Here is a 27,578-nt window from a genome sequence, read left to right on the forward strand (position 1 = left end):
AAATGTCATGCTTTTTGCCAAGTTCATGTAGTCTAAACTTGAGAGCTCCGGTTTACTCTGAAAAAAATTAAAACTTTTCTACACTTTTTCTTTGTTATGTTAAAAAAACCTGTTTACTGCATTAGGCAATGGAGTCAAAGAATTCAGATGGGATCTTTGATGCTAGTGTGCACTTGAAAGCCCAGGTTGACCAGCTTACAGGACGAAATGAGGAATTGAGACAGGAGCTGAAGGAGACTCAGAAGGAGGCAACAAGTTTGTCTAATCAGCTGGCAAGTGCCAATGAAAAGGTACATATTTTATTTTCTACTTTTTTATTTTCTATTTTTTTTTCAAAAGTGTCTGTCTTGGTAATTTAGAGCAATCCACAAAATCTATAAGACACTGGATTTAGCTTATGTGACCAGTGTCATTATATAAATGTACTGAAATTTATGTAGTGATCCTCCTAATTTGTCCTTTTTAATTCCAGACCTTACTCTTCTTAATGTTACTTTATCCCTGCAATATTCCGTCATGTTAAACACTAAGCATGCCTATATTCGGTGGAAAGCTGTGTCCAAAAAAGCTCACTGATCTATTTCTTAAAAAAATCAGGAGTCTTGTATTTTTTATTTATAAATATATAACAGAAATGAAGTGTTTGAAATGAAGAGTAGTTCTGTAAAATCCTATATCTTGTTTTAAGTTGTATTATTTATTCTGTGGAATTGTTGTTCCAGGAAAGGAATGAGGAATGAAATATTACCTTACAAGAAGCCAAGTTTAAATTTGCCTATTATGACAGCTTTGGTGATGCAAAAAGATTTGCCAGAAACTAATCTTCTAAAATAGTGTCTTTACATACTGTTAGAGAACTAGAGAGCTTTTAAATTAAAGGCGAAGACTTGTTTAGAAAAAACTGTCAAATAACCACTGCAATAATTCTTTCCAAAACTTAATCTTACTAAAGGAGTAGGAATGCACTGTGTTTTAAGCAATTGGGTATAAAACTGTGGTGATATGTGTAGTTGCCCTGATTGCTGGGGTAATTTGATAAACTTGATGAATTTATTATGCATTTATTGATGTGTGAAAATTGTAGCATTTTAAAAAGGCTATTTTAAGGAGTATTAGAATGTTTTAAAGTATAAATGAAAATTAATTATGTTGGTAATAACAACTGATGTAGCAATATATTTTTCATAATTTTTAAAAATCTAATAGCAAGAGCTACGTCTTTTTGATAATTTTGTGTTCTGTCTTTAGATTGAACAAATGAAAAATGAAATTTGCCTACTCCATCAGTCAGAAGGTGCCAATATTGTCTTCCAAACAGTGACTCTCCCAGAAGGAATGGCTCCTTCAAGTGTTAATACAATTAATTCTCTAAATGAATATTTAATACATCTTACACAGGTAACTCATATATTCCTTGAAATAAAGAGTATTCGTAACACGTATCTAATTCCTCTAAAATTCAGTAGTATGCCATGTATGGACATGAGAGATCTTTCTAAAATTATTTTGATGTTCTAACATCTTCTAAACTCTTTGGGATAGTCTGTAATCTAAACCTGTAAGTATTTTATTGTGCTGCAAGCCTGAAAGGTAACAGCTAACTAAATTTCGGACAGCAATTCAGATTTTTTTGTTTTAAATCAGAATTTTGATCTAAATATTTGCACACTCTTCCTTCTGCTTCCACAGTTGCACTCTTTCTATGAGAAATTCTCTCTTACTGCTGTCTGGATTCCACACCTGAGTCTGCATATGCAAATCCTACTTGAACAGTTTTTCCCTATAGACCCAAGGTCTCTATTAATTTACTATATAAATTTTCATTCCATTATTTGTCAAAAATACATCAACAATTGTAAATAAAGGCATAAAAACATTGAAACAGGTTCCAATGATTCCCATGGGAAGCATAGCAAACAGAATATAGTAACAAAGAACTATTTCAAAGCTGTGGTAAAAAAAAAGTTACATTTTTATTATTATTAATTTATCTTTTTCTGTCTTTGATAATTTTTTTTTCATTGGAGAATATTTTTTCAACTCTGTATGCTTAAGAAGTAGGAGAGTATTTGAGAAACTGAGAAGAAAATGCCACTTGCCAGTAGAACATTCAAGTTGGTATTCTTTGTGGGCTAGCTACAGGTCATAGTGTTTTGAACTTTGAGGGCTGTAACCTGCAGTGCAATTGTGCTCTGTTTCACTCCAATTAATGTGAATGCTGAAGCTCATTGGATTTTTTTCATCTGTTGCTTCTAAAGCTTCATATTCGTAGTTCACACAGTTCATGGCAAAAGCATCTACCATTAAAACACAAAGGACTGCCGTTTTGATTAAGTTGCTAGTTTTGTGTTTAAAACCTACACTAATAATTTCTGTATTTCTATTTGGAAAATAATAATTAGGAACTGGAAAACAAAGAAAAGTTACTTAAACAATTAGAAGATGCAGTAGAGGACTACAAGCGAAAATTTGCAGTAATTCGTCATCAACAAGGCTTGCTGTATAAAGAATATCAAAGGTATCACTCTCTTCTCTGCATTATGGAAGTTCAATTATCTAAATATTTAACATTCTTAAGATTTGCTGCTGTGTTGAAGTAGTTCTTTGGTGTTTGTAAGTGCTGCCAACCACCATGTTTAGGTACGGACTTCATACATTTTCTTTAGTCCTGTAAAGATTCAAAAAATTACAAAACCGTCTTCTGCTGCACTCTTCTCATGTTGTGTATTTTATCATGAGGATTTCATTCTGCTTTCTGCATCTGATATTTTACATTTTACTAGAACCTGGTATGATGGACTCTTCAGCCTAATTTTCTTTTGCTTTCAAGTATGGGTTCTAATAGGTTTTTGGGAGTGGAGAGGAGGAGAGGGAAAAAAGCAAATTGCTGTCCAAATGCAGTCAGAGATCTCTGAAAATTTCAGGTTGTTGGTATTTTGTGGTTGGTTTTTCTTTTGGTCTCCTAATTGTTCTGTATGGTTCAGTGAATCTAAATGCTATAAAATTCTTCTTATGGTCAAAAAAATTTTAAAAGTGTTTTCATCTTTGGGGGAGGATGGGGATGAATACGATGATTTGGATTTTTCAATTAACAAACTGTTAGTTGAATACTGTCTGGGTTGGAATGAACAGTCATCTGAATGGCTTCTGGAATAAGGGTTTAACCTTTCGGAAACTTCTGATTATTCTTTGAATCAATTAATATTCCCAGACAATGTTGTCTCTTTTTTTAGGCATTAAAGAGACAGCTTTATTTATTGAAGGCTATGATATAGTGCCTCATTTACTACTAGGTGAGATATCTCCAATGACAGGGATAAAATGATGATTCAAGGCTTCTTTAAATCTGGTACAGATTGAAGTTACCAGTGGAGATTCTTTGACTTGACGTCCCATTAAAAGTCACTTTCAAAGAATTTTCTTTAATTCTCCTCCATTTTACTCTATTATTTAAGAAACTTAGGTACCTCTTTGAAGAGGTAATACTACTTCTAAAATATGCTTGATGAACCATTTTTAAAACACGCGTAAGCTATGCCATATAGTGTATAGGAACTTCCTTATTAGACATGTGAAAGATCAGAGTTTTTTATTTTCCCAAGTAAATAAATAAAAATGGATAGAGGAGAGTAGTTTGGGCCAAAGTGAAGCTAAATAAGCTGAAACTTTTTATATTTTGGGTGTGGTTTTCACTGAAATAACAAAACAAGGGTGATAAATTATGTCCATTACCATCTGAAATAAAAGGAAATGCAATAGAATGAAAGATTTGCAGGCAACAAAGTAGGAAAGTAAGGCATATATATATATATATATATATATATATATATCTGCTTTATAATATACATTTGAAGAACAAATACGACAAAATGAAGAATTATTTTCATCATTTAACCAGCTGTAGGCTAAATAGAGGATATTGTTTTTCAGTAATCCATCTACAGTTTGTCATGTTCTTTTCAAACTATATTACTGCTAAAAGTACATACCTTCATTTGCAATATTTCAGAATTGCTGTTGTAGTTACAGTTTTAAAAATAATCAGGTCTTTCATTGTAATAAATTAAAATTCATTACTGTTTTAGTCAAAAGGAAAGCTGGCAAAAAGAATCAGAAAATATTAAAGAGGAAATGAAAAAACTAGAAGAGCAAAAAGAACAAGATGCTACGAAAATAAAAGCATATTCTGTAAGTAATTTTGTTACTTTCATTTTTCAAAAAGATTTTAGGACATAGAACAGAGGTTTTAATACACTACTGTAGCTTGTTCAAAAGGAAAACATGTACACACACCTCTTGTATGTGCCCCACGGTGCTGTTTATGCATGGGGGTGCCCATTGTGTGTGTTGTGTCTGCCCATTGGCCTTCCTGCAGTCTGCAGATCCATGCACTGGGGAGAAGCCACCCCAGGAGGTCACATCACACACCTGAGGTGTGGATCCCTAATTGTTGCACTTAGTACTTCCAGACCATTAGCTGGAGTGCTGAGGTGTGGTGTCCAGCAGGGAAGAATCACTCAAAAATGCACAGAAGATACAGGAACAGTGGAGAAGCTTCTGAAGCTGAACTAGGTTGTGATTGCTGCATTATAACCCTTTCTGCCCCTGGTGTTAAAAATTTTTATGCTTTTTTATATCAGTTTTCAAGGTGACAACAACTATATTTGAAGTCTCTTGTTTTATGGTTACTATTCTTACTATGGTTACTAATTATCAGTTTTGAGTAGATGCCTTCCAAGGCAGTCTTGGGTATTCTGTTCACACACATTATTTACACTCACACTGCTCTCTGAACAGCAGTTGTTACCCAGGCTGTTTGACTGAGAGGAGGAGCATACAAACAAGCCCTTGGAAAACACATTCGTTTACACTAAGAATTAAGGTTATTACTTTCAGTTGCATCTTATTATATATAACTGTTAATGAATAACTATATATGAATCAATGTTTCAGAAAAAGAGGAAACAGAATTTATCTTTATACTTTGATTTATTTCCACCAAGTCTGAATTCAGTATTACATTAAGAAAACTGAAAACTCTTGGTGGTATTTAGAAGTTCCTGGAATTGATGCAGGTGTCTAAGCACAGACAGTGTAATTTTAAATGGCTATGTTTGTCTGGACGTAAATTGTGCAAAATTTAACCAAAGGTGTGTCAGCCACATATGTCCTTTGAGTGAAGCAGACATAGGCCAAGAATACCACATGGTATTGAAACTAGCTGTATGTTTAGACAGCTGAGTTCTAACAGCTCCAATTACTACTACCTGTCTCCTTGGCAAGCTGATGTGTATGGCAGCCAAATTGAACATGACTTCTGTGACCATAATTGCCATAGTTTTGCTCTCCCCACCACTGCCCCTCCTGAGATCTACACATACATGCAAACATGTGTGCACACAAACATGTAAATGTTACTGTAGAGAGGATCCTGTGGTTACTTTACAAGTACAGGTTTGGACATCAAAGCAGGGTATTATTAGGGTTTGTTTGGAACCACAGGACTTCTATTTGTTTGGAAAATTGTTGCAATGCATTTTTTTTATTCTAGTACCAATGGGATGACTAATGACAGTGAATGCAGAGAACCATTCTTGTTCTAAATTTTGAAAGTGTCAGGATTAATTAAAATTCCAGTTAGTCAAATATACTTAGCTTCTGGTTTCAAAGATTCACCTTTTTCTTAGAATATTGCATGTTTGAGCTTATGTTGAGTGTGGGTATATATTTTATTAGCAAAAAGAAATTATTTCAGACAAATTAATAGAATTTTTCCACCTAGATTAAAAAATATACAAGAAATCTTGTGTATGCAGTTGTGCTTTACCATATTTCTGTAAAAGGATCTTGTTAAAAAAATGTTTTACAGAATTTGCTCAATGCACTTCAGATGGATCCTGATGAAACAAAGAAAGTACTTGCAGAAAATAATAGAAAAATAACTGTTTTACGAGTTAATGAAAAATCACTAACAAGGCAGTGTACCACTTTACTTGAAATGGAACAGCACCTCAGAAAAGAAAATGAAAAGCTAAAGGGTGAAATAACACATATGGAGACTGCAGTTACAGGGAAGATTGGAAACTTACAACGATTCAAGGTATAGTTTATAGTAGTAATAGCACACATTTTTAATTTTACAGTTTGGAAAGAAGTACTGTTTATTTTTAAATGGACTTTTTACTAGTTTCCCAAAAGCCTGCTAATTGCTGTTATAAATCTTACAGAAATATTCTTTGTATCTATATGAGTACTGTGACCTGGACAAACTCAAGAAGTGGGTCCGTGGGAATCTCATGGAAGCTTTCAAGGCCAGGTTGGATGGGGCTCTGAACAACCTGGTCTAGTAGAGGGTGTCCCTGCCCATGGCAAGATGGTTTGGAACTAGATGGTCTTCAAGGTGCCCTTCCAACCCAAACCATTCTATGATCATTGTATGAAACCAAGTCTTACCTTTTGGACTTGCAGGTTGCTAGGGCCTGTATTAATTTTATAGGATATTTTTTGACGGTACCTTGAGAGGTAGCTGTTGGTAAGATTACCAGAGAGTTGAAATATCAGAGAACTTTTGTCAATGTTTATTGCAGATTATTTTTAAAGATGAACAGTAATTGAGAAAAATAAACTAGTATCTAAAGCACTATATTAAGTATTACTCTTTTTATGTGGAGTAATTTTATATTTAAATTTCTAGCTGACCTTAGAAACCTATTGTGTTGATTATTTTCATAGGAAATGGCTTGCTTTAAGATTGCAGCTCTGCAAAAGGTGCTGGATGGTAGTGTGCCATTGTCTGAGCTGGAAGTGGCCAATAAGCAGTACAATGCATTAACTGCTAAATACAGAGAGATTTTACAAAAAGATAATTTGCTTGTGCAACGGACAACAAACATGGAACACATGGAGGTAATATTTATGTTATATTTTAACCTTAAGGGAAAGAAATGGTCAGACAGAAAAGCACTTCATTTTGGTTCTTTGTTTTTTTGTTTGTTTGCTCTTTAAACTAAGCTTTGGATAAGTTCTCTTGGAAATTGTTTGTAGTTCTTTGATTCCTAAAACAAGTCTGGCAGAAGGAATATTTGCTATCATCTTTAGTTTTGGAGATCATAAGGAATGAATGAATGTAAACCCTTTCAAAAAAAAAGTATGTGCTCTCACTAATTCCTAGCTTTCACATAATGAAATATTTGGCTCTAAATAGAGTCAAGCTTTGGAATTTTACTTCCATGAAAGAAGCTTTTATAATGTACTTGCAAAATATTGTAGGCACTATAAATATTTAACTACTCCTGTGAACTTTTATTCTGAAGTAGAAGGGAGTTTCTTCTCAAGAAACTTATCATGGTGGTAAAGAATTAAGGACTCCAATGTCTATTTTATGGAATTTTATGTGTCTGAAAACTTGCATTGCCTATTTCAGCAACCTCATAGAGCTAGAGAATAATTTATTGACTGAAAACATGTCTAGAAAACTAAAAGTTGAAAATTAATATGCAGTACAGTAATTTCACCACTATAAGGCACACCCTTTTGACTAAAATTTTCCCTCGAACCCGGAAGTGCTCCTTAGAGTCCGGTGCACCTTATCTGATGGACAAAGTTGCGAAATTTGCCAAACCGGAAGTGTGAGCTGTGAGCAGTGGGAGGAGCCGGCAGTGCCACGGCAGCCGGGTGGAGGCGGGCCCAGGGGTCCGCAGCATCGCCCCTGCTGGGTTCAGGCAGTCCCGGGGGCCCATGGCTGCCGGGTGAAGGCGGGCCTGGGGGCCCGTGGCACCGCCCCTGCTGGGTGGAGGCAGGCCCAGGGGTCAATGGCTGCCAGGTTGAGGTGGGGCCTCGGCCAGCAACCGCGCGGAGGGAGCTGGGGGCAGAGCCTCGCTGCAAAAAAGAGTGTGCCTTATAGTCCGGTGCGCCTTATCTGATCTACAAAGTTGCAAATTTTACCAACTCCCGGGGGGTGTGCCTTATAGTCTGGTGCGCCTTATGGTCGTGAAATTACTGTATTCAGTTCATTTTATTGGTTAATGTGAAAATTCATATTTCTATTTGGAGGAGTGAAGGAACATTTATGAAAGTAACATTTGGCATCATACTGGATACCTAAAAGAACTAAGAGAAATGTATGATCTGTCTCAAGTAGGTATTTATGTGCAAGATGAAGTATTCTTTGTGGGATGAAGTAATCCTCCAGAAGTACTTCTTTCCCACTGTTAATGCTTAGTATGACAAACAAAGATTTTCTCATCTAATTCTAGACACTGTAGGAATCACAGTTGCTGGTAATAAAGATTCACACTATTGCTAGCTATGACAGTAATATACAGAGGACACAAACTAACATTTTTACACTTATAAAACATATGCACTTTACAAACATACACTCTTCTGTTGCCATATATGTAGGTTATGGGTTGCACACAGGTAAAGTCTGTTAATCTGAAAGATTTCATAGATACTAGACATGAAATCTGCTACAATTAAATAATTTGCTGTTATATTGCAACTTTTGTGTCATATAGCGTGAGAATGAATCCTTGAAAGCACAGATAAATTCATTGAATAAGGAGCTGGAGATCACGAAAGAAAAACTTCACACTGTAGAACAAGCTTGGGAGCAGATGACCGAACTGGGCAAGTATGAAAGTTATATTGCAACATTAAACACCAAATGGTATATCCTGTATAAAAGTAATACTTTAAATATTTTTAAATTGATGTGTCTTAAAATAACAAAAATAAATTTTAAAAAACCATAACTATATTATGTCTTTCAGTAGCAATCTCCATTTTTGTGCTGAATTTTTTTGTTTGTTTGTTTCATTTGACTAAAACCAAGTTTGGTATTTTTCTCTGGAAACTCTTCTGCCTTGACTTTCTTGGGTTACTGGGTCAAGGGTTTAAAAGTTTTTAATGCAACATCACCTGAATTTTTTTTTCGTAATATGTTCTAACTTGATTGTCAGTCATAGTGTTTTAGAGGTTGTCAGGAAAGTGATTTCTTTTTGATGATTGTATAGATTTCATTCCTCTTATTGAGGAAGAATTCATTTAGCCTGTTTCTTTTTTAAATTTTTAAATTAAATTTCCTGAAGATTTGCCAGTTGTATTAAGCATAAGGTGAAAGGGTACATTGAAAATAGTTATTAGTCTCAATAACCACAGTAGCAGATACATGCATTCATAATTGATAATAGCATTTTATTCAAATGACATACTTTTCAAACATGTAGTAAGGCAAGATAACCATGACTCCAGTTTAAAAAAAATAGCACAGATATTATGATAAAGTTTAGTTGACACAGATAAAGCAAAACTCATGTTTAGTTTCATGGTGAAAATAATTTTCATAGTTGAATGAGTTTGTGTATTTCTGAATTCAAGTACTTTTTCTTTTAGGGGATGACAATGCCATGGACAAAGCCACAAAAGCAATAACCAACAGTGAGATTTTGTCCATCTCTAAGAAAATCACAATGTTGGAAATGAAGGAACTAAATGAAAGACAGAGAGCAGAACATTCACAACGAATGTATGAACACTTAAGGTGTACTGTAAAGCAAATAGAAGAACGTAATTTTGAATTGGAAACAAAATTTGCTGAGGTAATTCTACTCGGTTTTCCACTTACACAATGATACACTGCCACTTCTTTTTGTTTGTTTAGGAAATCAGTTATTTTATTAAGAAGAAGTGGTATGAGAATAATGGGCCACAACTGTATGTACTAATTAAATCCTGGGACTTCTCTGTGTTAGGATTAAGAAAGATTAGGATTATCTAATTTAATGTTTTTTGGTTTGAATTGAAATGTTGGTTACTTAGTATTTGATAATCCACTTGAAAAATCAGGCTGTTTGAAAGAATATCACTTAGTTAAGAAAGTTTTTTTAGAAAGAATGAAGGAACCATATTATTGTCAGTCTTGGCATTTATAACCTCTATTTGTGTTACCAATGCCAATAGAAAAGGCACTGTATAAATATGTAAGACTTTTATTTCCTAATGTGTTTACATTTAATTTTTTTTTCGTTTTAGTTTAGGAGCAAGTTATTGCAGTAATGATTTTAAGAAAATTCACTAATAAGAGCTGTGTTTAGTTCAGAATCCTTTTCTTTGCCAAATTATGTATCCATTCCTGTGTGCATGGAATCCTGCAAACAAAAAAATGTTTAAGCAGAGAGTAAGGGAAACTGGTTTTTGAGCACAACCTCAGCCCAGCTGAACTGTGTTTTTTAATGACTGAAAAAGAAAAAATGCTTTTGGTACTGCTATTTCATTGCAGAGATTGAGCAGTTATGTGCTTAGGATGCCATTTTGTTTCTTTGTTTCTGGTTTTGATTTTTTTAAGCTCACCAAAATCAATCTTGAGGCACAGAAAGTGGAACAGGAATTGAGAGATGAATTGTCAAAGAGTGTAAGTAAGGCAGTAAGTGATGCAGATAGACGACAAATTATGGACCTAGAGAAGCGTGAGATGGAGCTCAAGATTGAAGTATCAAAGTAAGTCTTGAAGTTACAAATTTTGAATTCAGTGTGTTAAGAAATGTGTGAAAATTCAGGCATACTAGTCTTACATAATACACTACTTGTGTATTATCAATTTTCAATGCCTGTTTTTTTGAGCATATCTACATGCCAAATTTGGCATTGAAAATGTAACAATAATTCCTGACTATAAATAATGCAATTTGTTTCATTTTAATTTAACAAGGAATTAAGTGTTGGCCTGGATAGATAGGTTAATGAGCAATTAGATACTTATAGTAGTAGTGTTTGTATGCTAACTAAGGTTGATTTTGTTTCTGTGCCACAACCCCCATTCTGTGTATGAAAATCTAATAGAACTAATTGTAAGCGGTTCTTCTTTGAAAGACTCATATCTCAAAGATTGAGGTACAGCAGGTGGGAGATTTTCCATTTACTTAGAAGAGATTTGCATAAATTGGAAAACAAAGCTTTTTAGATATGTTGATATGAACATTTGTCTTCGAGTAATTAATGTAATCGTGTTATATGTCTAAACCAGTAAAATCTATAGGGATACTTGCGGTGGTTTTTGGCACTGCAGATAAGTTATTAGATTTGGGGAAGCAGAGAAGGGAATTGAGAATAAAACGTTTTGAGCATTTAGAAAATGTTGAGTATTTATATGCTGAAGTAGGAGAGAAATAGAGAACAGAGATGCTTAGTTCCAGTAAAATACCCATGGCATTGTTTTCCTGGAGTAGGTTACTGCTAGCAAATTTCTGTATAATGTATAGGAAAATGTCCTGTGAAAAAGATGAGAGGCAACACAAAAGAACTTCCTTAACCAGAACTCAAAGTAATAGAGAAAAGTGTGCTGAAAAGAATGAAGTCCAAATGTTTTGGTATGAGGAAACATACTAAGTATGTTTTCTTAGTATCTTCTATGTAGAAAAACTTAAGTTATTCAGTAGTTTCAAGTGACACAATACTCTTGTTTTCCCTGGAAGGTTAAGAGAACTGTCTGATGTAGCACAAACACAAGTTGAAGCTCTGGAGGCTCGCCAGCAATACAGAGATAAAGAAGTGGAATATCTTAGAATGCAAATTTTAGATTATCAGGTAAAATTCAGCCTTTATTAAAACTGCAGTTTGCATTCTTTTTTCCCTGGAGTGAGAAGACATGAAGTAATTTTGCAATGAATTGGAAAACTGCAAAAGTATTTCAGAAGAATCTTAGCAAGCTAGTCGATACCCTTTCAGAAGTTCTGTATTGTGCTAATTATATCCTTCTCCATTTATTCCATTTCTAGCTGAGCAGCTATTATAGATGTTGACCTTTTTCCATGTTGTTTACATACTATTAATTCCTGTATCATTAATAAACAGTCAAGGAAAAACTCATTTTTCCTTGAGGAAAGTCTGTTTGTTTTTTACAAGGCGAGAAATTACTTTTAAATATTGAAGATTTCCAATGTTTACTATTAGGTTTACTGTTTTGTTTTGTTATTAGGTAAAATGATTTATTGGAATTTGGATTCATGTTATAGAAAGGTTTGAGACCTTAAATCCAACAATTGTGTCAGCTTTTACATTGCCATATTTTCTAAGTTTAGGTACACGCTTCTTCCTCAATTTCTGGTATTTTGGAAAGAGACAATTTTTAAGATCAGTATCTGAAAAGGTTTACTTCTAAAATATGGCTATAGAAACAATAGTGGAAAAATTAAAAGCCTGTTAGAGGTTGATTCTTACTCTTCTTCTGCATTCGATTTTTTTTTTTGTGAAATAAAACATATGCAAGATGTAATACATGTCTATAAAAACCAACTTGTTTATATTTGCATATAAACTGTGTTAACATGTTCTATGTTAAAATGAAAAATAAATTTGTTCTACCAATTTTGTTCTTAGGCACAGTCAGATGACAAAGCAGTAATTGCAAAACTGCATCAACATATCGTAGCCCTTCAAGGTAGTGAATCTGTTGCTGTAAGCAAATTGGAGAAGCTTAAATTGAAACTACAGAAGATGGAGATCCATAATCTACGTTTAGAGCAGAAACTTGATGAGAGAGATCAAGCTTTATATTTTGCCCGACTTGAAGGAAGAAATAGAGCCAAACATCTACAACAGACGGTTCAGTCTTTGCGGCGGCAGTTTAGTGGTGCTCTGCCTCTAGCACAGCAAGAAAAATTCTCTAAAACAATGATTCAGCTACAGAATGACAAGTTGAAGATCTTGGAAGAAGTTCAGCATGCCCAGCAGGAGCGTCGAAATGCGGAAAACAGAGCATTGGAGCTGGAGTTGAAACTGAAAAGTTTAGAAGAATTAGTAAATGCACTGAAAGATACAAGAGGAGCTCAGAAGGTTTGTGATTATAGCTTTGAATAGCTTTGTTTATCTGATGTGCATTTAAATTAAGTTTCAGTTCAGTTTGTTCTCTAAATACGTTTTAATGTAGAACTTACCGATTCAAAATACACTGTTAGAATATGACAGGTATCATATTTTGTTTTCTGTAAAAGTTAGTGCAGTTATATGTACTAATTATCTTCTTTTGTGCCCAATTATGGCACATAGGAACCAGATGCTAACTATAAATGTGGTTATATTAAATTGAATTAAATTATGAATCTAATTAAATAATGAATTAAATTAAATACAGAGTAGCATTCTGAAGTTTTGTTCCACGAGCTTGCAGTGAAATCTTTGCTCCAGATCCATGTCTTTTTAAAAAACAATCCTGAGGCAGTAATTTAGGCAGCATGGTTAGAAATGTTGCTATGCTCAGGTAATTCTGCAACCATAGCAATGTCACCCTGAAATCTTAAGAAGCCTTTTTCACTTCTCTTCAGGATCACTGTATGTTGTATAATATGATTGTATCTGTTGTGACTGAAGTTGTCTTCATGTAAGCAATGGTTGTAATGCTCTGGGTACGTTTTAGTTTTAAGTCAGTTTTCAAATATTTTTCTAGAGCATTTTGATGTAAGTATGTCTGTTATTCTTAGTACATGTCATTTTTTGGAATACATACAGTTTTTATTGGTTTTGAATTCTCTTGCTCTTCAGAAAATACAAACCAAACTTGCATAATTCTTTTGTTCAGTCTGGACAGATACAAAAGGTATAACTTGGGTCATTTGAAAATTGCTTGCAATGCACTTTTGTCAGTGTAAGGGAAACCTGTTGCCTCTCCAGTTGGCTGCTGCACTTATCAGTCATTCCCCTTGCAGTTTCATACTCTTGTCATGATTCCTCACTAAAGAAAAGTGAAGAACATAGAAGGGCAGAACATCTGTCTTCCAGTTAGTTTGAGAAGTTCCATCCTGCCTCAAAGCCAAAGAGTGAAGCTGAATTTAGTTGGCCTGTAGTAAATTATAATATATTGTGTGTTATTCATTGCAAGGTAATTGAATGGCACATGAAAATGGAGGAACTCCATCTTCAGGAACTTAAACTCAGTCGAGAATTAGTCAAGCAAAAAGAAGAGGTGAAGTATTTGCATAATATAATTTCTGAATATGAATGTACAATCAATAACCTGGAAGAAGAAATTGTACAGCAGAACAAGGTATGTATTCCTGCATGCTACTGAAAAAAATATCCTATTCCTTATTTTACTAGTGACTTTCTAGTAACTTTTTAACACTGATATTTATATCTTGGTTTCATAATCCTTTTTAATAGCTCGTTTGAGTGTTTTACTTTTTGGTAACTATTTTTTTTAAGTTGAAGTTGTCTATAAGATTCCCAATGCCTTCGATAAATAAACTACTTCTATCAAACATTTGTTACAGTCTCATGAGGAAAGGCAAATGGCTTGGGACCAGAGAGAAGTAGAACTTCAGCGCCAGTTAGACCAGCATGATCATCAACAAACTGAAATACTTAGTACAGCTTCAAAGGTACATGCACTAAAAGTAGACACATAAACATGTTTTTCAGAGCTGTCAGATTACATTAATATGAACCTTTCTGTGCAGCTAGAAGAGGCTACGGGCTCAGTTCCAGACCCTAGTTTGCCAATCCCACAACAACTTGAGCTGGCTTTACGAAAGATACAGGAACATATTCGAACAATCGAGGAAACTAGGGCAACATGCAGATCGCTGGAGGAGGTAATTTAATGTATAAATTAAAATTTAAAGAGACGAAGTTTCTTTTTCCATGCTATTTTACTTTTTTTCCATGAAAAAATATCCTTTTGTAAATGTCATTTTGACATATTTAACACTCAGAAAATGTAAATAATGTAATCACACCATTAATAAAATGAAGTATTTTTTCCATTGGAACAAATCATAGAGGAGAATTTTCTAATGTTTTTATTCATCCATTTAGTAGGGTAAGATACCTCGTGCTGTAGAAAATTCGGTTGACTATACCTAGTTGAATTTAGCAAGTCCTATAAAATACTTTTATCTTGAGTTGTTAAATTGCTCCTCTACTACAGAAGATTTTTTGTGGCTCTTAAATAATTTGTAAAACACCAGCTTCTTCATTTGGTAGGACAGAATGAATTGTTTAAGTGTCTTGTGCCAATCAAATAATACATAAAGACACAGTTATGATATTCTGGTATACACTGGTCTAGTAGTAATGCCATGCAGACAGAACCCAGTATGAAATGTTTTGTGTTTATAAGTGCCTTTAGACAAACCTTTCTGCTACATTTCTTGAAAAGTAAGATCTTGTTGCAGTCTTTGAATTCTGGAAATGCAGAAATTGCCTTTTGTTGTAGAAATTAAAAGAAAAGGAGATCGCTCTGTGGAAAGCTGAACAAAATGTTATATCAAGAGACAAAGTTATAAATGAATTAAGACTTCGATTACCTGCAGCATCAGAAGAGAAAATAATGGCTGAATTAAGCAAGCAAGAAGATGACTCAGAGTACCATCATGCCATTAAAATTGCTCATCAAACCATTGCAAATATGCAAGCAAGATTAAATCAAAAGGAGGAAGTGTTAAAAAGATATCAACATTTGCTTGCTAAAGCAAGAGAGGTAGTTAAATTTTTTTCTGAAATTTCTTTCATTTTGAAGTTGTTTTAGTTGATTCTTTGTTTTCTCATTGCTAGTGAAATCTAAAGTAAAAGTTTCTTATATCGCACAGAACAGAGACAAGTGCTTACTTTATATGTGTAAAGTTCATACAGAATTTCATAGCTTTTCAGAATAATAGGTTTGCTTACTCAAGAAGTTATGTATATAATGTCCGTCTAGTAATTAAAGTAGTTCAACATGAAGAAAATTTAAATTCTGCTGAAGTCATCTCATTATATTTTGTATATTTCTTTGGAATTTTTCAGTATATGTGGCAGATATCTGGATTGCTTCTGGTAGTGAATTTGGAAAGTAAAAGGAAGACATAAATTTATGGATAACATTCTTCTTAAAACATATTTTGAACTAAAGCATTTTTTAAAGCATAAACAGTGTGTCTAAGCATACCTTATATTATTTAAGCATAATTCTTATTGTTTTTTCTTTTTATCCATAAAGCATATTTTAATGCATAAACCTTTTGTCAAAGAGGTACTTCAAGACCAAACGTGCGTAGGTTTTAGTGTGGATCAGAAGCACATTTCCAAAGCATCTTTCTATCATCTTCACTTAATGTGCTTTGGTTTACACATGTAGCTATTTCTTTTGGGAAAAACCAAGGGGTTTTGTTTGGAAAAAAACAAGAAGATGCAGTCTCAAAATGAGCCTGTTGTGCTCTGTGTGCTGGCATTCCATCCATGGGATCACACATCCCATGTATGGATGTGTAAGTACAAAGTATAAAGTTGATTCTGTTTCTTGCAATGTGCCTGGTATGGATATTACTGTCCTTACTGATAGTCACAGTTTGTGAAGACCAACACTAACTGTACTGTTCTCCAGCTTCTGTGCTGTTACATCATTCTACTTGCTACATAACTTAAAACTACAAGAGCTGATTTTTTTCCCCAGTATTGTAAAAAGGAAAAAATAAAGTAATTGATTATAGGTGGAAGAGAAGAATTTTAAAAACTAAGAGAATTAGAGGAAAATCTGGGCAGCAATATTGAGCAATGAATGAGCAAACAACTTGAAGGCACTGCAGTTCCATGACTTTCTGTGATAGTGTACATCACTAGAGTGTTATTTTCAACTAACAGGAACAAGAGGAAATAGCAAAGAAGCATGAGGAAGACGTAAGAGTTCTACACCAGAAGTTAGATTTGTACACTGACAATTCCCTTAATAAATTCAAAGAAACTGCTTTGGTGAGTCATGAATTTGTAGAATTAGTGAAGTTGTTCCTGTATTTTTTACTTTGTTATTGGAAAGAACGGTTTTGCAGTCAAAATGAATAATAGCTGATGACAGGAAAAATGAAACTGTGATTGATATATAATTGTTGTATTGTTTTGAGAGATTTTACATGAGAGGCATTAGAAGTCAAGTGTAAAAAACCAGAATTAGCACCTCAGTATATGTGCGCATTTTGCATAGCATCCTAATTTATGAAGAATTCTAGGGGAGACAGTTACATTCAGAATTTCTCTCTGCACTTAATGACAAGGTGAAGCCTGTATTCTGTAGTAGTCTGTTGATCATTACATGTACAAAACTCTTTTCAAACCAGCCTGACTTGTTTCTCTGTGAACTAAGAATCACATCTCAGTAAATAAATGGTAGCTATTAATGCTTCATTATATTTACTAATGAATTAAAAATGCATCAGTAATGCTTATCTTTTGCTTAACACTAAAAATGTTTATCACTTGCATTTGTTGTGTTTTACAGGAGTTAGGAAAAAGGACTTATATGTCCCTATCCGACAACAAATATTTTCATCACTTAGAGCAAACTGTAGCAGAACAGGATAGTTCTCTTGCTTCACTTGTTGGAAAATTAAAGAAAACTTCATCTGATTTGGAGAAACAAAAACAAATTACTGTATTGAAAATCAATGAGTTTGAGACAATCAGAGCCCAGTAAGTTTTTAAACTATTAACATAAGTTACAATTGGAGTGGTTCAAATCAATTATGTATTGCTGCTGCAGGAGTGATCTATCAAATTGAACATGTTTTTGCTGACTTTAAGATTTAGCTGAAAAAAATGTCAAAAGCACTAGTATAATTGGCAATTTTAAGTTAATTTTTAATCTGTAGCCCTTCACTGGGGCTAATACTGTGGCTTGGAAAAATGCTGTTTAGTTTTTAGCTTTGTGCCATTTAGTGAAAAAGAAAGTTGATTTTAAGTTACTGTATTACCTGCTGGCTTGTATTCTGTCATTTTTCTCCCTGTGACACATTTGTTTGGGTTTGCTGCTGAGCAAGTTCAAACTCATGAAAGTTTAACCTATGTTTAAAAGGAAAAATTATGATGCTTTCTTTACCTGTAAGGGTCAGGAATGAAAATGAACAATGCTTTAATGTAATTTTGCTGACTTTCATGAGTAATTCTCTTACTAAATGGGGGCTGCCCTTGTTGAGTCAGTCTTTCTTTGCTGTTTCCAAATCTTTTTCTTTAATAATAATAAAAAAAATATTGTCTTCTTTGTGATTTAGAGTTTGCTAACTTAATTATTACACTGTACCCTTTTAATGCTTTTTTTAAAATTAGGCTTGAAGAAAAGCACACAGTTGATGTGGAACAAATGAAAGAAGAAGCAAATGAACTGAGGAAAATATTATCTGAGAAGGAGAAGGAATTAGCAAATGTTAAAGCTGAATTAGAGATCCAAAAAGAAGCAAATAACAGAGCACCCACAGCAACACTGAAAAACCTGGTGGAACAGTTGAAGAGCCAGTTAGCCATAAAAGAGAACCAGCACAAAGTTAGTCAATAAAAATTAATCTCTATGTCACTTAAATACTAAATCTTTTGGAATGCTTAAGAATTCTTTGTATAGCTGAGCAGGAGGTACAATATAACTGCATAATATGACAAAGTAAAATATAACTGCCTTTTCTTGTTTTGTAGCAGCATTTTCACTTATAAAAAAAAATGAATTAATTATTTTCAGGGTTTGAGTAAAGCACTTCTAGAACTCCGAGCAGAAATGACGGCCAATGCTGAACAGCAAATTATTTCTGCTGCATCACAAAAAGAGGCTTATATGAATGTCCAGGAGATTGTTGACAGAGAAACAAAGGGGCTTACGGTGAGTACCAGGTAATGTCATTGTATTGCTTTGCTGTATTGTTGATCAGCCTGATTTGGGACCTTTGCTGATTTTCTTGTTTTCTTCTAGACACAGATAGAGGAATTGAATAATCAGATTACAAAACTTACAGATAACCTTAAAATAAGTAAAAACAAGGAAACTTCGTTGACTGATGAAAGGGATGAGTTAAACCAAGAGCTTCAGAAAAAAGAAAAAGCCATTGTTAAAATATCGAGGGAAAAACATGAAATAGAAAAAGAAAATGAAGAACTGAAGAACCGGATTAGGAGGCTAAGCAGTAGCATTCAGGTAGAAGTGACTTTTCAAACTGTGTTTGATCTTGGTCAAGTTTCTGTAGAGATGAGCTGGTTTGCGGGGATTAAAGATTGAAGTATCTTACACTTGATTAAAAAAATTATTTTTACTCATCAGCTGGGTTACATGGAAGCTACTAGCCTGTCTCTTAGCCTCAGCTAAAAAAAAAAAAGAAATTAGGTATTTCTTGAAATATGTTTGGAAGAATCTAGGGAGTTGAATAACCACTTTCATAGCTTCCTGGAAAAATGGTATTTTGTCTTCTTCCTGGCTGTCCTTATTTCCCCTTTTAGAAGAAAAGTAAGGGATTTACACAAGAATCATCTATTTTTAAAATTCTGCTACTTGCAGCTGATTATTCAGTTCAGAGGGAAAAGTTGCATTCCAATACTATAATAATTTAAAGAGAATTTTAAAAAGGTCATTTAGGTTTTAAACTAATTTTACCAATTTGGAATTAAAATCCTTATTTTTTCCCTGGAGAAAAAAATCTCAGTAGTCACTAAACTTGAAGCTGTAAAAATTTCTAATTTTTCAGAGCAAAGCTGATGAACAAAATCTGATAGACGTGCTTCAGAAAAAAATTAAAAAGTTGGAAAGTGAACTTGAGAAAAAGTGTGAAGAAACAGAAAAAAGGGGCCTAAGAGAAGACAAGGTTTGTAATATTTATATCATGGCTTTGAAAGAGCTCATCAGGCTGAGGCCAAGGTCATTCACCTCTCCCTATTCCTTCTAAACCTTACCAGCCAAACCTGATCAGAAAAAAAGCAGTTTCATGGCTGCAACTTCTCATGTTTCTCATGTTCTTTGTTACTGCTCTTGTTACTTAATACTGGATCTTAATATTTTCCTGCCTTTTTCCAACTGATGCTTTATTCTACAAAATCTTAGAACGTGAAGATTTTTTAGGTAGTGGTGAAATTGATTATGTAAGTTCTACCAAATGTGCTTTTGTGAAATCAATGCAATAGTAAAAGCACAAAATACTGAAGAGCGTAAGAGTGAATCTTAAAAGGGATTATGTCTCTATAAATGATTGTTCTTGACAATTGTGATCTCCACATACAAGAAGTTCTGAGTGTGATTAGAGTTGTGTTAATTTATAAGTTTTTTGCTGATTTCTTGCTTGTTACTGTGTCAGTAACTAACTAGTGGCTTCTCATATTAATTATAAAGTATACTGGAATATTAGGGCATACTTGTGTAATGAGAGTCAGACTATTTATATATGATAGTAAGTATTATTCTAGGACTGCACCTGTGCTTTCAGTTAATTTGAAATGTTTTAAATGCCTGTTGCTTTGTTTGTAGAGGTATTTTTTTCACACTTGGCACGCATTTTTCCTGTTTTCCAAGATTTTCCTTTCATTCCATCACTTCATAGAAGTAACTGTTTAGAACAAAAACAGAAAATTAAGTACAGGGAATAACCAGAGAAGGAAAAATTCCGACTAAAAATGAACAAAGAAAACCCCAAACTAAACCAAAAATTTCAGGAATATTGACTGTGATTTTTCAGTAGCCATTTGTGATCCTATATGTATAGGTTTTAAACAATGTATAATTTATAGTTACTGAGTTATTAACTCTAAGTAGAGATTCCATTTCTCATAGGAAAAGAAGCTGTGCAGTATGCAAGCCCCTGGTGAGTTGCAGAAGACAGATCTGTTGTAAATTGCCATATGAAAAACCAACTTTGTCGTAAATGTAATGTGTAATTTGAAGTAAAAGGACGCATTGCACTAGCACTTCTAATTTCATAAAACGCTTCACTCCTTTTATTGTAAAATGAATATTAAAAGCTAAGGAAGAATTTGGTAGGAGCAATCAACTGCATTAGCTTTATCCACCAATCACAGCATTGTATACAGCTGAACCTACTACTTAGCTATGGAAAATAATATATGCCTGCTATGGCTTCCTGTTTTAAATTGATAAATGAAGAATATATCATTCTTAGTTTTCTAATGTATTTGCTTGTTTTGCACTAAAAGAAGAAATCAAAGGGAAATACATAATCTATTTATGTTCTTCACAGACCTCCAAGGAGGAAATAATTAGATGGGATGAAGGCAAAAAATGGCAAATCAAAATGGAAGGATTGCGGAACAAACTAAGGGAAAAGGAAAAAGAAGGAGATGCTTTGGCCAAACAATTGAATACATTGAAGGAAATTTATACAAAGTGAGTTGGTTTTTATTGATTCAGCTACAAAATGATGACAAAAGGGAAATCCAGATATCTGTGACATATAGGAATTATTGCAGTTTGTTATAAGATTGATGAAAAGATTTTGACATTGCTGTTGAGACTAAAAGGATTAGTTAATATTCAAGCAGTGGGCTACTAACTTCTCTAGTATCCTTTCCCTTGTGGAAGCCAACTACCTTTATTAAAAGAAAGTGTCTCGAGATAAAATTAATTTTAGTCCATTATTATGCCTCCCGGTTTAGCATTCTGTTATTCTCGTAAACCAAATAACAGCTTTGTGAAGACAGGCTGTTTCTCACAGTGGTAATATTTAATCAGGTTGCTAGGACTGGGTACTTGTAATGTTACTTGCAGTAATGACAGTTCTAGTATTATGAGTTGGAAGCCTTTTCAGAAAACAACCATATGTCCATATCCTCTGCAGATGTTATGTTTACTTCAGTGAAGTAATGGCAAGATTTTACTGATAAAAGATGTGATGGTGATGGTAGCTGTTACTAAATTGTGATTTGAAACTGCTTCAAAATGGCTTTTATTCTTAGCAAACCTTGTCTGAATTTCACCTGGAACACAAGTAAGACCAACAAGTGGTTTATGACGTGCGTGATACTGACTTAATGTTCACAGGGTTTTTGGGCTTTGAGTTGCAATTTTGGTAAGGCTTTACTGTCTGTACAGTAACCTTATTAAATGGAAAAGGGGATGTGGTTCAGTGAGCAGATAAAATGCAAATGTGGATTCTTTAAGACAGAAAATATTTTCTCCTCAAGAAAGCAAGGTAGAAAATAAGCTTTAAAATGTAAATTTACTGGATTTTGCAGGACTGAAAAAGAGAAAATTGCTCTACAGAAGAAACTGAAAACTACTGGTATCACTGTTGACCGTGTTGTTGGGGTAAGAGCCACAGAAACTGAAAAAGAAGTGGAAGAGCTGAGAAAACGGAATCTAGAGTTAGAAAATGAAGTTGCACACATGAGGTGAGGGACTTTTTGAAAGAATATAAATAGTGAGAAATCTAAATTTGTAAACAAATATGTAGAATGAGATGGTCCCTAATAGGCAAACTATAATTCAAGAAGGGAAAAAAGAAACAGGAATTTTCTTCTTAGAGTCTGTGATGAGTAAACGTAAAAGTATTTGGGAACAGTTGTGCATGTTCAGAGAATATGCAGCATTGGTTCATTATTCTAAAAAGCTAAATAATTTGAAAAACATATGGTTCCTATTGTGCAAAGTTTTAACTACAGTTTAGAGTTGGTGAAAGTTACTGAAACTGCTAAATGCAGTTAGGAATTGTATTCTTAACCAGTGTATCCACTATCACAGTGGATAATGTATCTGACTAATAGAAACTGTACACATCTGAAAAGAGTGGATTCCTTTTGCCAAAGCAAATATCTTCCATTCATTGGGATTAATTGAAATATGGCCAACTTGATTTAGAAGAACTAGCTTAGAAACAGTGGGAAAATCTAGTGTAGAAATACAGAATTTCACAGTGCTTTTACTTTAAGGAATGTTTTTCTGCATTAATAGCCGCTTGTTTTGGCTTAATTCATTTTTTGATACAGAACACTGCAGGCAATCCCACGAGACTCTGTTGTAGAAGATTTGCACTTCAAAAATCAATACCTCCAGGAAAAGCTTCATGCATTACAGAGACAACGTTCAAGAGAGACGTTTTTGAGACCCTTGGTAAGTTAATAATGTAACGATATTACCTGGAATACTGCTTATGAAAAGTATTTGTTTTCTATTTGGTATTCTCTGTCACTTAGCTGGTTTTATTCTACAACAGCATATTAAATACTCAGCTTTTAGTGGTTTTAAAAAACTCCAACAACCAAACACAAAAAACCTCAAAGTCCCCAAAACTTGAAGTTTCTGTGTCCTAAAGGTAAAAGCTGGAATATCAAGCATGCTAGCATATGTGGTGAAATAAGGAAAATATATTTTTGAATATGAGTCTGCAACTGAGAGACTACTTTTATATATTGATTAATAATTTAAGAGGCACAGAGTTTGCAGAAATACTGAGCTTCATTTCAGTTACATTAGGTGTTTTTGTTGCACTTTGATTTTTACAAGGTTAGTTATATTGCAAATTTTGCATTATTAAGTTTTCTTAATATTTCAAGAATAGACTTAATACATTCTAGTTTCCTTTATTTCCTGTTTTCTTTTACTGTGTTCTGCTTTTCTTTCATGCTTCACTCTGTCTTCAACTTGACTCAGAGTACATCTGACCAAACTGAACTGACCAAGTCTGTTCCTATCACTGTCAGTAAAAAAAAGTATCTGAATTTCCTTCACATGAAATCTATTTCAAATAGGGATGAAATCACACATCAGACTAATAATAGAGTTACTGATGGCAGTGAAGTAGATGAGGACACAGAAATGCAAACATGCATCATGCATAATGAAGGCCAGGAGGAGGCTGCTGCAGATGTAAGCAGAGAAGTGTCTCCTGAACAGCACCCTGAAGATAGTGAGAAATACAAGGACACAGATAATTCTAGGGAAGGACTGAACAACAAAATTATAACTGAGGCTGGTAAAGAGAACTGTGGTGAAAAAGAAGAAAATTTCACACAACCTGAAAATGGAAAAGTTAATGAGAAATGTGAAGAAGAAGAGAATAAGCAAGAAATCTTCAAGCAATCAAATGTGGATGAAGGAGAATGTGTAGAAGAGCCTGATACTGACAAAATGAGCTGCAATCAGTCTGATTCAGGGGAACCCCCTAAACAAGCTAATGACTGTGAAGCAGAGAAAATAAATAAGAATACTGAAATGAGTCAACACACTGCAGAGAATAAGCAGGAAGATGACAGAAGCTGTACAGAAGGGGTTGAAACAACCCCAGAATTTTATGAAATGCCCGAGGTTTGATACTGTAGTGGCCCTCTAGCATTTCTTCGTTACAAATGTTGTAGAAATAGAATAGTTTGATCTTGATAAAGCAGTGCTTTCCTATGTATGGTCTGCAGGGATATGAAGTAACTAACAAGTGGTCTATAAAGCAGACATTATATTTTCATGATACACATGCATCTCAGCTCATAGTAAGCTACTGTCAATTCTAAAATTTTGATCCAGAGAGTTTACAAATAACCCCAAAGACACATGGAGCTAATTGCTGTCTTTTGTTCTTTAAGAGACTTATGATATGTTATTATTTACACTAAAAAAAAATACATGCTTTAATGAAGCAAATGCTTGATTCCTCTAATTAGTGATAAAGTAACGAATCATACAGTTAATTCCCAAATTACATAAGTAAAAAACACTGATTATTAAATTATTAAAAGGTTTTACTCTTTACTAGTCAAACATAATAATTAACTGTATCACTGTGATTTCAATTGGCATGATAAAGTGTGCAGTTGAAATCACTGTCCGCCAAGAATAAAGACTTATGATTTTGGGAACTAACAGATTAAATGAGAGTTACATACTACTGCTCCTGGCTTGCTCTCTGATCCATTTGACATCATTGAAATTTCTTATGACATATGTGCTACTTAGAAAACTATCAGAGTATGCCCTTAAAATTAGATGTTGTTCCCAGGTGTCACAGCTTATGTGTCACATAAGTTTATGTGACAGTGTCACAGCTTATCTCATCCAGTAGCTTTTAGTCTTTGAGGTTTACTTCTACAGAATAGTTTGAGAAGTAATTTTGGTTTGACAAAATTTTTACTCGTTTATACCGATTTGCAAACTTCCCTTAAATGTTAAGCAAGTTTAAGAAATGTAAGAGAAGGTGTTAAAATCAAAGCAGATTAGATCAAAACTGGTAATCTGTGAGAAATCCTAATTCTCTATTGCTCTTAATCAGCTACAACTGAAAGTCATATTGAATTAGTATATTACCACTTATAATAATTTTTTCCCCTCTCTTCTCAAGACATCAGGAACAGGATCAAATGATCAGTATCGAAGAGAACAAGAAGTTTTGAAGGAAAATTTACGACTGTCATCTGAAAACATTGAGCTTAGATTCCAGCTAGAGCAGGCCAATAAAGATTTGCCAAGACTAAAGGTAACATCATCTTACTTTAGTCCCTCACACAGGTCAGGGAATTGCTTAAAAAGAAATGGATATTTTTCCTGTACATACTGTAAATTTTCCATGTTTTTACAGAAGATGAGAAGGTTGAATAGCTGGTAGAAATAATGGAAAATGTCATTGAGATGGGAAAGTGCTTTCTTTTAAATTTTTCAAAGTAAAATCACTGTAATTTTTTTCACCTCGATTTGAGATCTAAGTTGATTACTACATTTTTTTGGTTTTGCTTGTAGAACCAAGTAGATGACTTAAAAGAAATGTGTGAACTTCTCAAAAAAGAGAAAGCAGAAGCTGAACAAAAGCTGGGCAGTATTAGAGGGGTGAGTATTCTGACAGCACTTTTCATCATAAGTAAATGAAAACAAAATACAAAAAAAAAGTGAAGTATTACTGAAGTGAAATAATTTGGAACCAACCAAAACCAAACATGAATATTGTTCTTGTTTATTTTATTGACAAAATGCTATAATAAATTAATGAACTAACAGGACCATTAGCATGACTAGAGCTAAACTATTAAATATTTACACTATCATGGCCTTATTTTGTCATTTGGATTAGTTACCTTCAGAAGCATATTTGTACAATAAATAGCAGTTACAGCCATAATAATGACAATTGTATCATGTATTTATGTAAATAATTTGATGCAGATGTAGAAAGGATAAGTTACTGTTAGTGAAGGTTTTTGTTTGTTGTACTATGGAAGGTGACACTGCTAAATTTTATCCTAGCTACTGTCAACTACCTTAATAGAACAATGTTTCCAAAGTTAAAGAGAAAAAAGTACTCAGCAGTTTGTCTCCTACTGCTCATCAAACTATTTGTGTGACCTTCTAAAGAAAGCTGAATTAATAAAAGCTCCTAAGTGCCTTTGTAGCTCTTTGTAACTCAGTATACAAGGAGACTGAGTTCTGCTTCTTTAATTCTTTTACTTATGCTTTGCATGGACTGCTTGTGTACCTGTCTCTCTTATGCAGTGGTATTCTTGGACAAGAAAATTCAGTTTATACTACTGTTTCATGCAAAGATTCTGAGGAGACAGTAAATTGTGCATCTTTCTCCATTCACAGGCAGCAAGATGTGACAGATTTTTCTTTAACTCTGCTGTGTACCAACACAAACCTCCTAATCCTTCCAATTGTTTTAGAAAAGAAAAATAAGTACTTTTTATTACTGAAATTTCATTGCTATATGCATTTTTGTAGAAGTCCTGCGAGTAAAATCCTCCCCATTTTCCTGATGAGGTACCTTATGGCCCCAGAACTAGAATCAGCAGCATCTTTAAATTATGATTGCTGAGGAAATTGCTACAAATAGGATGAGAAAATAAATGGATTTGAAAACTCCCTAACAGAATTTCTAACTCATTAATTAATGTAGTGAAAGAAAAAAAATAGAGAAATTACAGTATTTCCCCCCACTGATTTATTTATCATTTTGCAAGAAGAATATATGCCTTTGGAAAGGGAGATCTACTTATGCTTTAATACATAGTTCATCTGTCACTTTAATTCAGTGGAAGAAGGGTTGCTAAAAAAGGGCCCTCTTTTTTTCCCTCAAGCTCCCAGCCATTTTTCACCCCTGTCCCCAACAGTATAGCATTTAAGCAATTGCATGGTCTGTTGGATTGGGAAATTTTTCTACAAGAAAATCTAAATAAAGTAAGTAGTTCTTTGATTAATTTTCCTAATGTTTCAGTTTAATGCACAAGTACAGTAGATTTTGAGACTTAACTGCAGCTCTTTAGGGTAACATAGAAAATGAAGGAGTTGATTTGTTGACTTGGGGGATTAATAAATCATTAGATGTTTTGGAGAGGTAAGTATGCAAGAAATTCTAGGGCTCAAGTCCTATCAAAATAAAACATCTTTTTTTTTGTATAAATATGAAATGCAATGGGAAAATAAACAATAAAGTAAGATTTGGAATATCTCAGAATGTTAAGATTAACTATGCACTCATTTTTACTTTTTTCTTTTGCTCCTCTGTAGGCTGGGAGAAGTGGAAAGACAGTCCCAGAACTGGAAAAAACAATTGGCTTGATGAAAAAGGTTGTAGAGAGAGTCCAAAGAGAAAATGAAGAACTGAAAAAAGCTCCAGCTATGGTTTCTAATGAGAAATTACTTGGTCTCGAGGAGGAAAATGAGAGGCTAAAGGTACAGATTTTTCTCCAGTAACTATATTTAGGTAAATGTAAGTTAGTAACAAAGTGGAGTAACACTGTGGATACTGATTGGCACAAAACTGGTTTGAAATTGCCAGATATCAGATATATAGAACAAAAAGGCAAGTTTTCATTTAGCATCACATACTGCACAGTTTAAGGTATTTTGTACCTTAAGGATATATTTAACTATGTGA

The 27,578-nt window shown here is 33.8% G+C and overlaps 1 protein-coding gene across 1 annotated transcript in view; it reads left to right on the forward strand.

Annotated features, from left to right (window-relative positions):
- Nucleotides 1-25,031, forward strand: part of CEP290 (centrosomal protein 290) — a 38,460-nt gene extending 13,429 nt beyond the window's left edge. The window contains exons 21-45 of the mRNA XM_033057667.2: nt 126-290; nt 1,249-1,398; nt 2,403-2,518; nt 4,086-4,188; nt 5,870-6,100; nt 6,733-6,906; nt 8,520-8,631; nt 9,397-9,602; nt 10,349-10,500; nt 11,475-11,586; nt 12,379-12,834; nt 13,877-14,041; nt 14,268-14,375; nt 14,454-14,588; nt 15,212-15,475; nt 16,615-16,722; nt 17,246-17,436; nt 18,070-18,283; nt 18,473-18,610; nt 18,701-18,922; nt 19,467-19,583; nt 20,967-21,112; nt 21,961-22,116; nt 22,711-22,834; nt 23,375-25,031. Of these exons, the coding sequence (XP_032913558.1) occupies nt 126-290; nt 1,249-1,398; nt 2,403-2,518; nt 4,086-4,188; nt 5,870-6,100; nt 6,733-6,906; nt 8,520-8,631; nt 9,397-9,602; nt 10,349-10,500; nt 11,475-11,586; nt 12,379-12,834; nt 13,877-14,041; nt 14,268-14,375; nt 14,454-14,588; nt 15,212-15,475; nt 16,615-16,722; nt 17,246-17,436; nt 18,070-18,283; nt 18,473-18,610; nt 18,701-18,922; nt 19,467-19,583; nt 20,967-21,112; nt 21,961-22,116; nt 22,711-22,834; nt 23,375-24,034 (4,725 nt within the window). The 3' untranslated portion in view covers nt 24,035-25,031. The remainder of the gene's footprint in view (nt 1-125; nt 291-1,248; nt 1,399-2,402; nt 2,519-4,085; nt 4,189-5,869; nt 6,101-6,732; nt 6,907-8,519; nt 8,632-9,396; nt 9,603-10,348; nt 10,501-11,474; nt 11,587-12,378; nt 12,835-13,876; nt 14,042-14,267; nt 14,376-14,453; nt 14,589-15,211; nt 15,476-16,614; nt 16,723-17,245; nt 17,437-18,069; nt 18,284-18,472; nt 18,611-18,700; nt 18,923-19,466; nt 19,584-20,966; nt 21,113-21,960; nt 22,117-22,710; nt 22,835-23,374) is intronic.
- Nucleotides 25,032-27,578: the final 2,547 nt, after the last annotated feature.

The sequence above is a fragment of the Catharus ustulatus genome, chromosome 4, assembly GCF_009819885.2.
Source record: "Catharus ustulatus isolate bCatUst1 chromosome 4, bCatUst1.pri.v2, whole genome shotgun sequence".
Classification (NCBI taxonomy): Eukaryota; Metazoa; Chordata; class Aves; order Passeriformes; family Turdidae; genus Catharus; species Catharus ustulatus.